This window comes from Grammomys surdaster, unplaced genomic scaffold, assembly GCF_004785775.1.
Source record: "Grammomys surdaster isolate TR1022 unplaced genomic scaffold, NIH_TR_1.0 122503, whole genome shotgun sequence".
Classification (NCBI taxonomy): domain Eukaryota; kingdom Metazoa; phylum Chordata; class Mammalia; order Rodentia; family Muridae; genus Grammomys; species Grammomys surdaster.
Window position 1 is genome coordinate 3,258 of NW_021617985.1, and position 10,471 is coordinate 13,728.

General features: G+C 42.4%; 1 pseudogene and 2 gene segments (V, D, J or C); all 3 read right to left on the reverse strand.

Moving 5' to 3' along the window:
- Positions 1–224: 224 nt before the first annotated feature.
- Positions 225–705, reverse strand: LOC114636150 (the record flags this gene model as incomplete). The annotated part of the segment is given in 2 exon segments: positions 225–535; positions 645–705. Coding segments are annotated over 2 exon segments (357 nt in total), but the record flags the coding sequence as incomplete, so codon positions are not given.
- Positions 706–3,120: 2,415 nt separating this feature from the next.
- LOC114636144 lies at positions 3,121–7,057 on the reverse strand (annotated as a pseudogene).
- Positions 7,058–9,990: 2,933 nt separating this feature from the next.
- Positions 9,991–10,471, reverse strand: LOC114636145. The segment is given in 2 exon segments: positions 9,991–10,313; positions 10,397–10,471. Coding segments are annotated over 2 exon segments (369 nt in total).

The window sequence follows — 10,471 nt, forward strand, 5'->3', positions numbered from 1 at the left end:
ATAAACACTTGTAAACCAGATATTAATACACATTATACTTGTAGAGAGAGTAATTTTATAGAGGAATCCCAAAGAGGGAGGAGTCCAGTCCTCTGTTATCTCCAGCACTTACTGAACAGGATAGAACTCTGCTAATTAGATCTCTGTGTACTTTTTTGACCCCCTGCTAGTCCTCAGTGTCCTGCAGGAGATTTGTGTTTGAGCTCACAGTAACATTGACTCACTGTGTGTCTTACACAGTAAAACATGGCCGTGTTCTCAGACTTCAGATTGCACATTTGCAGGTATAGCATGTTCTTTGCATTGTCTCTTGAGATGGTGAATCGGCCTTTCAAGGTGTCTGGATAGTAGGTGATACCACCACTAGTACTAATGGTTGCAACCCATTCTAGACCCTTCTCTGGAGTATGATGAACCCAGGCCATTGCATAGTCACTGAAAGTGAATCCAGAGGCTGCACAGGAGAGTTTCATGGACTTTTCAGGCTGCACTAAGCCTCCTCCAGATTCCACCAGCTGCACCTCACACTGGACACCTGTAAATGGACAATGCTGATCAGAAAACTGTCACTAACAAAACTAAACAAAAAACAAAACATTTTTTTCTATTTCTCATGTGTACTGAATCTTATTTGTATAAATTACCTTTTAAAATAAGGACAAGAAAAACCCAGCTGAGCCCAAAGTACATGGTGTGTGGTCTGTGTTTACTGCTGATCAGGGCTGGGCTCTCCAGACAGAGCTGCAGGGTAAGGGCAGGGCTGGTTTTCATAGGCACATAGAAGCCTTATTTGCATGTCTCCTTACTCTAGCATGCTCTGGAGTTGGGCTTGGGTCTGAGGCAGTCTTCATAGCAGATACAAGACATCAAAGATGTCTCTGCTAGTTACAGAATTACACCAAGTGTGGCAGTTTAATACTCAAATTTTTTTGGTTAAGATTTCACCATACTTCATTTAGTTCCCCTTTGTGCATGTGCACAGAACATGCTTTGTTTTCATACTCTAATTTCTTAGTATCAGTGTGTAATTAAATAGCACTGCACACAGAATGGTGTTTCTAGATGTGTCCTTAGTCTTTCCCACTGTCTGGGGTGCTCACTGCTTTCCCAATATGGCTCTTGGACAGGATTATATCTGCAAGGTTATGGGAGCAGAGCTCCTTCTTTGTTGGGAATCTTTTGAATTTTACTTATTCATGACAAAATGCTGTCCTCAGGGCTTATTAAGATACAGGAGACACTTCAGGTCCCTGTCTATCTACCACTCAGAGTTTGCTATAACTCTCTTTTAAGCCAATTCAGATGCTTTGCATCATAAGGTTCTCCATATTTTCTTTTTAAGTTCTCCACAGTTTTCTTCTTGCATCTATGCTCCAGGTAACATGTGACTGTATTTATGATTTGTTACGCTAGCTTTCACTTTCTGTAATTAATACAATTACTGCAAACTGGGTTTATAATTAATTTTTAGGATGATATTTTCCTATATATCCAGTTCTCTGATTTCCATCCTCCTCTTCTCCTTCCTCTCTCCACACCTCACCTATGCCCTCACATCATCAATATTCCCTTGTCTGTGATCCTCCTTTCTCCACACTTAGGATGTCTCTTCTTCCCAGGATTTCAAAAGAATCAACAAAACCACAAGCTGGTTCTTTGAGAGAATCAACAAGATTGATAAACCCTTAGCCAGACAAACTTAAAGGTCCAAAAAAAGTATCCGAATTAACAAAATCAGAAATGCAAAGGGTGACATAACCCTGGAATTGGAGGAAATTCAAAAAAATCATAAGATCCTACTTTAAAAGCCTATACTCAATAAAACTGGAAAATATAAATGAAATGGATGATTTCTAGATAGATACCACATACCAAAATTAAATCAAGAGCAGGTAAACTATCTAAACAGGCCCATATCCTCTAAGGAAATTGAAGAAGTCATTAAAAACCTCCCAACCAAAACAAAAGCCCAGGGCCAGTTGGCTTTAGTGTAGAATTCTACCAGATCTTTAAAGAAGACCTATTACCACCATTGCTCAAACTATTCCATAAAATAGAAACCCAAGGAACACTACCTAATTTATTCTAATTACTCTGATACCTAAGCCACACAAGGAACCAAGAAAAAAAAAAAGAGAGAAAACTTCATCCCAGTTATGCTTATGGACATTGATGCAAAAATACTCAATAGAATTCTCACAAACAGAATCCAAGAACCCATTAAAACCATCATTCACCACAATCAAGTATGCTTTATACCAGGGAAGCAGGGATGGTTCAATATACAAAAATCCGTTTACATAATCTACTATGTAAACAATCTTCCATGGAAAAACATCACATGATCATCTTCATAGATGCTGAAAATGCATTTGAAAAAATACAACACCACTTCCTGTCAAAAGTATTAGAGAGATCAGGAATTCAAGGGCCATATATAAACATAATATAAGCAATTTACAGCAAACCAACAGCCAATTTCAAATTAAATGGAGAGATACTTGAAGCAAATCCACTAAAATCAGGAACAAGACAAGGGTGCCCACACTCCCTATATCAATTCAATATAGTCCTAGAAGTTCTAGGTAGAGCAATAAGACAACAAAAGGAGATCAAGGGGATAAAAATTGGAAAAAAGTCAAGGTATCACTATTTATGGATGATATGATAGTATACATAGGCGACCCAAAAGTTCTAAGAGAGAACTTCTACAGCTGATAACTTCAGCGAAGTGGCTATATATAAAATTAACTCAAATCAGTAGCCTTTCTTTATTCAAATGATAAATGGGCTGAGAGAGAAACAAGGGAAATAACTCCCTTCAAATAGTCAAAAATAATATTAAATATCTTGGGGTAACACTAACCAAACAAGTGAAAGATCTGTATGACAGTAACTTCAAGTCTCTGAAGAACGAAATCAAAGATTTCAGAAAAATGGGAAGATCTCCCTTGCTCTTTGATTGGAAGGATTAACATAGAAAAATGACCATCCTATCAAAAGCAATCTACAGATTTAACACAATCCCCATCAAAATCCCAACACAATTCTCCAAGTTTTTCGTATGTGTGTATGTATGTATGTATGTATGTATGTATGTATGTATGTATGTATGTATTTTTATTTTTTACTGAAAACATTTTGATGAGCTCCCCACCTGCTGTGCAACATGATCTTGGAATCAAGCACCTTCCTCGTGGCAATGCAATCTTTCTTAAGTGGTCTCATGAATGCTTTCTTCTCCTCCATGGTCTGGAAACAACAATGGCCAAACTTGGAGGTGGTGTCAAATGAACTTCAGGTCAATCTTCTCCAGAGCCTGATGTTTGCACTGGACTAGCAAGGACTTAATGAAGATTAAGCACTCTCTTCTTGGTTCCCCCCACACACATAGCTTTTGAGTCTGATGAAGTCATTGGTCACATAAGGAACAAAGCCCCCCAGTGGGTTGATGCTCTTTACAGACAGGTCATAATCAGTAGATGCCTTGTTCTTGATCAGTTTCCCATCCTTGATGAGGGTGCCTTGACCAATCTTGAAAATCTTGTTAATCTCTGTTCTCTGATGGTAGTCTTTCTGCCCATTTCCAGCCACAGAGAAGGCTACTCATGCAGGGTGCCAGGTGACAATACAGGCAGCTTTGTGCAGACATTGATGGGTTTTTCAGGGCAGTTTCTTTGTATGCCAATGACTGGTCACCCCTAGTACCCTTTTCCTTTTGTCACACCGATGATGTCAATCATCTCATCCTGCCCAAACACCTGGTTCACAGGCACCTGCTGCTCAAGCATCTCTGGGGTCCAGTCTAGCTTCTCAGCGACCGTGCTCCATTCACCTGGGTCTCCATCAAGTGTGCCTTCTTCTGGCACATAGGAAGCAGGCACATCTCAATGTGGGGAATTATGTGGATGACCTGGGTGTACTTCTTCATGCTGTTGAAGTACTTCTTCTGCTGTTTTTTGCCTGTGTCATCCTGCTATTTCTTACAGTACTTGATAAAAATCTTTCTTAGATTTGTCCCTGTTCTTATAGAATTGCCTTTACACTCCTCACAGACATGCTCAGCAAACACAGTCTTGAAGGTCCGGAAACCTTGTGGGGTTTCCACACATCCTGCAATGCCCAAAACCACCATAGATGGGATTCCCACAATGGTCATAGCCTCTACGACTTCTTTCTTGTTCACCTTAGATTCTGGCCTGTCATCTTCCCAAATGATGTGGGTCATGGAGCCTTGTAGTTTAGAAAGGCTGTGAGGTGAAAAGGCTTGAAAGGGTCATTTTTAGAGAAGTTCTTCACATTCCCATGATGCCAGCTACAATTCTCAGCTCCCAGGCGTGAAACCTTGGGCTTTTTCCTAGGAAACCCAGCAGCCAAATCTTTCAAAACAGGCTACAATTCACCTTAGAGTTCTGTGTGCTCTCTAATTTGATCTATTTTGCACCAGGTTTTCTGTTGGAAACCTGTATAAGCACATGTAAATAAGAAGCTTTTCATCTGCATTCATCTTTTCTTATTGAATCCAGAAAAACTAGCACAGGAGTGTGGGGAAAAATTACAAGCCACAGCGGTGGTATCCCTGGGAGTTTCCTAGCTGCAGTAGGTCCCACAGGCGGGAGGAGGTCTAAGGTTCCAGTGGCCTTGAGGCTTTGGCAGCAGCAATCTCCAATAACATGAGGAAGTCCTTGGTTCCAAAGGGGTTTATTGTCATGGTGGATGGTGGATGGATTTGGATGTATGCCCCTAAAACTCAGGGCAGTCCAGAGTTATATAGGGAGGGAGAAAGGGGAAGGATCTGGGGAGGATCAGGGGAGGATCTCAGGAGGCATGCTTAATTTGCTCTGCCCTCTGGCCTTCATTAGTATGTAAATCCCTAGGCCCTGAAGCCTCTAGTCACACCCTCTACCCATGCACTTTGGGAGGGGCACTGTGGTGAAAATTTGGGATGAGGAAGCCAAAAGAAAGCACTATGTAGGCCAAAGTGGTTAACACAATTAAGCCACAGGGTAAGGGGATTTGGGGGGGGGGTAAGGAAGGCAAGGGATCATTGAATTCAGGTGGTACAGTTTGAGGGTAGTAATATCTGACTAATCTAGATAGACATTATGTTTTCTTCACTAACATGTAACTTTAACTATTTGACTTTGGCAAAAGAGTTCATTTGTAGCCGGAAGGTCTCAATCTGTCTGTAGGACTCAGTGAGCGTCTCTGGATCTTGGCATGTGTCTGGAGTTCAGCATGTGTCTCTGGATCTCAGAGTGTCTCTGGAATCTGCAGTCAGGTGGTGTGGCTGCAAGAAGACAGAATGGCATCCTAGGCAGGTTCCAGGAGGTAGCATTGTCTCTGCTGGACTTGTGAAGCACCTGTAGTATAATCACAACAGGGAAGCAGCACCCAGGCAGGGAGATATCTGCAAAGGGTGTGTAGTAAGCATTAGGCTACTTGGGATCAGGCAAGTCAGGTTGTGTCGTTGAGATCCTAGAAAGGCAAAGGTGTTTGAGGAAATTTTAGTCTTAGAAGTCACCCTTGAGTCTATTTTGGATGCCTGAGGAAGAAAAACATCATTTTAATTATGTAGGCAGCAACAATTTGTTCGTAAAAGAAAACTAGTTGTTAATTAAGAGCTGAAAGATGGTGATCAGCATGTTGATTTAACCTGTGAAAGTAGATCTAGATGACTTTTGAACCTTGAAGAAATCTTCAGAATTGAAAAAAAATGTTGGGAATATATCACGAGTGTTAGAGAGAAAAGGAGACATATAAACAAAAAGCAAAAATTTTGGGTTGAAAAGCAAGAACACTGTTGTTTTAGGTGTTCCTGTTGGGGGAGAAGGCATTAAAGGAGGGAAACCATGAACATTGTTGCAGTTATTCCTGTTGGGAAGAAAAGGTTAATGGTGGATTTAGATGCAGTAGGAGAGGGGCTTGCTCTGCCGTGTGGTGACTGCTCTAGCAGAGAAGCCAAGGCATTCCCTATTTATTTTTCTTAGCTGGTAAATCTTAAATGTAAAGGAAAAGAAGAAAGGCAAACTTTGAAGAAAAGCTCAAAGCAAGAATAATAGGTGTTTGATAGGAGAGTCAGAAGGAGTAAAACTGAGCCATGGTGGGGAGACATGTGGAACTTGCAGCTCCTGAGAGAAGCTCTCAGGAGGTGAGCAGTTTACACAGGGGCAAAGGGAGCAGACTGAGTCTCAGACCCTCTGCTATCAGGCAAGCCAGCTGGGCTATAGCTGGCCGCAAATGACCTAGAAGGTGAAATGGGGAAGGGGCAAGCATGGAGCAGGCCCTGTTGCTTCAGGTGAGTCAGCTGGGCTGTAACTGGCCAGACACAAATGGTGGAGCAGTGGGGAAGTCTACACTAGGCTAGCAGGCAGCCTGTGAAAGACTGATCCGCTGAGGGAAAATCACTGGGGACTAGAATTTGAGCCATTGCTCCTGAGAAGCTACCAGGCAGAGCACGAAAGGCTGACCCCTGGGGAAGGGGCAGAGCACGGAGCTTAGGGAATCACTGCCATCTTGTTAAGTTGGAGAATACGTGGGGAGAAAGTAAGCTATGACAGCAGGCAGCTCCTGAAAGACTGAAGTAGGCACTCCTGAGAGCTCAAAACAAAAGGGGATTCTCTCAACCAAGGGAAAGAGTCTTAGAACGAGAGTCATGGCAGGCGCTGTGGCCTGAAATACAGTTGTTCGCTGTGAAGGAGCCCTCTCTGGGGAGCTGGGTTTTGAGCAGAGTGGAGACTAGGGAGCCACCATCTTGCACTTGAGAACACATGGAGGAAAGGGAGAGAGAGATAGACCTAGTCTTTTGAACCAGGCAGGAGCTAGTGATAGCTAAGAGTCAGAGGCCTGAAACACATGGAGAGAGAAAGAAAGGGAAACAGAGAGACCCACCTAGTCTGTGAAATAGGCTGGAGTTCCATGGAGAGGTTCCATGGTTAAATGGAGAGGTTCTCGGTGGGCGCTAGCGGGGTGGGGGTACTCTTGGAGCTGGCATTGCCTGGATCCTGTACCACCTGTAGGAAACGATGTAGGCCCATGCATGGGCATGCGAGGGCATGAGTCTCTGTTGCTTTGTGGGTTCCTGCGTCTGCCATGATGTGGTAGGCTAGGATTGTAGCTCAGCATGGCAGGAGAACATGGGATCTTGGATGAGTTTATTCCCTGCAACACTGGGGCCCAGCCCGGCATGGGGAATTCTCACTCTGGTTCCGCAGGGGTGCAGAGCTCTTGGATTGGGGATCCCCCAGCCAGAAGTTGGCCGGAGACCAACTGGTCTCAAGCCCTTGGCTCTCAGGACCCAGACGGGGACATGTGGGCACACGCTGGACAACCCACAGCTGAGAGAAACAAGGGGGAGGGGAAGTAGAAAGAGGCCCTAGCAGCACCAGTAGGAAAGACTATACTTGCTTAGCAGACTTGGCGGCCTGGCCAGCTTGTCTGAAGATGTGGCTGGAACATAGAGGTCTTCTAGGTGAGAGATTAAGCAGCTGAAGCTTCAGTCAGCATGGGAGAAGCACAGAATCTTCACTGAGTCGATTCCTCACAGCACCAGACAAGCAGGGCAGGAAGCTTGGCTGCATTTTGTAGCAGACTGGGGTGGCCCAGTTCTTGAAGTCCGTAGGTGTCTGTGTCCTACGTTAGGTGCCAAATGTGGGGAAAAATTACAGGCCAAAGCAGTAGTGTCCCCGGGGGGTTTCCATGCTAAGGTGGGTCCCACATGCGGGAGGAGGTCTAAGGTTCCAGCAGCCTGGAGGCTTTGACGGTGAGAGGCACCAATAACATGAGGAAGTCTGTGGTTCTAAAAGGGTTTATTTTCATGGTGAACGGTGGATGGATTTGAATGTACGCCCCCTAAAACTCTGGGCAGTCCTGAGATATATAGGGAGGGAGAAAGGGGGAAGATCTGGGGAGGAACAGGGGAGGATCTGGGGAGGCATGCTTAATTTGCCCCACCCTCTGGCCTTCATAAGTATGTAAATCCCTAGGCCCTGAGGCCTCTAGTCACACCCTCTACCCATGCACTTTGGGAGGGGCTGTCTAGCTTTCATTAGTATGTAAATCTCTAGGGGCTGAGGCCTATAGTCTGCACTATGTGACTGAACAATGTAATTCTATGGAGACTGGACTGCTTTTCAGGACCCTGGATTCTGAGGGCACGCCGAACTCCTGCCGGTTCTCACACAGCGTCTCGGGGTTCGAGGTACCTGCCCAACCATGAACCAGAATACCCTTATGCAGTCCCACAACCACACACGTAATGGACTAAGACTGCCATTTCAAATGCTATCTAGAGAAGTACCTCACCAGCTTCTCTACAGCCTGGTCTTATGAAGGCATTCCTCCCTTTGATGACTCTAGCTTGTGTCAAATTGACTTAGAACTTGCAAGGATACCCAATTTATTTCCATAGGTTTTTTTTATAAATATTAACTTATAATAGCATATTTCCACTATTCTCATGGACAAGTCCTGGCTGACAACAAATAAGAAAAGGAAATAGGTATATGATTGCTAAAACCATAATTCATTGAGGGTGTCCTTATAATAGTTCAGAGTGTAGGTCTCCACAGAGAATCCATCACTGAGAGACAATAGAGTAGTCAGATCAGAAAATGGAATCATCACATTTGATTTTAAATTAAAACATCAATTTCTTGTCTACTCTACAGAACTTTGATACTTGGGTCACATGGTGTTGAAATTTTAATATGTTGCATGTACCCCAAACTATTTTCAAATATTGGAGAACGATGTTCCAACCACAAGAACAAAGACCTATTTCTCTCTATTTTTATAACATTTATTTTCTTCTTTCTTTTAGTAAATGACTTTCATGCTGTTGATTATAGACAACATAGAATATTTAATTTAATTTCCATTTTTCTGGACAAAAGAGAGGTTAGCTTTATGTAACCTGTTCTGCCCACATACATTGGCCAAGATTAATGAGACTAATCAGAGAATGGAGGGCAGAAAGATGTCCACCAATGAGGACACCATATCTCAGTTCTGTGTTTTCTGATCCCTGTATTATCCCGTGAACCCACATCTCAGACAAGTGAAGGATATGAGTTGTTGTTGAGAAGAGAAATAAGACTGATCTCCTTGAGGATCAATGTATTTACCTATAATAGTAAATTGTGTTGATTCAAGTAAAATACATATAAATCAAAATGAGGAATGGGATTTTGAAATATTAACATAATTATATAATAATATAATAATTATTATAATTAATAATATAATATATTAATGTAAACATATAATAATACATTTATATTTAATAATATGAACATATAATATTAACATAATAATATTAATGTAATCTTATTAGTATACCTATGTTACAGAAGAACTCTTCCTTTGACTACCTAGTAGCATAAGATAAGCAATGTTTACAATATTTTAATCATAATATGTATGGCTCTTTTCCACATTTAATAATAACATATGTTCTTTACATGCAGAGAGCTGATTTTGTGAGTTAGCCTTCAGAAAGATAACTGTGTTCTCATTAAATTTTGGACGTGTTTTTAAAAGCTACATGTTAGGGAAGATGAGTACAATCAATCTCAAAGATGAATTAAGTATGGTAAACATAGAAATACTACACAACTACAGCAATTGGAAGAAAAGTCCATGATCAAATCTCCCTGACTGTTCTCAACTATACAGTGCTTCACTGAGTTATCTTGATAAATATCAACTCAAGTGTGTTCTTATTATACACTATTAGATTATATAAACACTTAAATATTCTATTAGTGTGTGAAAAAACAATAATTTTAATAGAATGTGAGACTGCAGAGAAGGCTGTAGCGAATTTCCATGACCGGAAAAGAGTCCACATCTTTATCATTAAAAAGCATGCTCAGACAGCATAGGCCAGATTTTATTTTCTGAAGTGACCCCTGGGAAGTTCTTGTTGGTTGTCACTGCCCCCTGCTGGTCCTGAGGATCTCAGTAGGGTGGTTTTTGTGCAGGTTTATACTAGACTTCCTTCACTGTGTTTCTGGCACAGTAGTAGGTGGCTGTGTCTTCAGATAGCATATTGTTCATTTTTAAGAAAACCTGGCTTTTGGAGGTGTCCCTGGTGATGCTCAGTCTGGATTTGAGAGCTGAACTATAATCTGTGTTCCCATCATACCTTATTCTTCCCATCCACTCCAGACCCTTTCCTGGGGGCTGGCGAACCCAGTGTACATCATAGCTAGTTAATGAGAATCCAGAGACAGTGCAGGTGAGGGACAGGGTCTGTGAGGGCTGCACCAGGTCAGGACCTGACTCCTTCAGCTGCACCTGGGACAGGACACCTGGGAAAAGCAACATCAGCATCAGTCACACATTCCACAGATGTCATTTTTGAGTCCTTCTCCTGAAACTCTGATACACTTACAGCTTGGAAAGGTGACCAGGCAGAGGAGCAGCACCAGGACAGCCATGCTCTGATGGAGGCTCTAGTGAGAAGAGG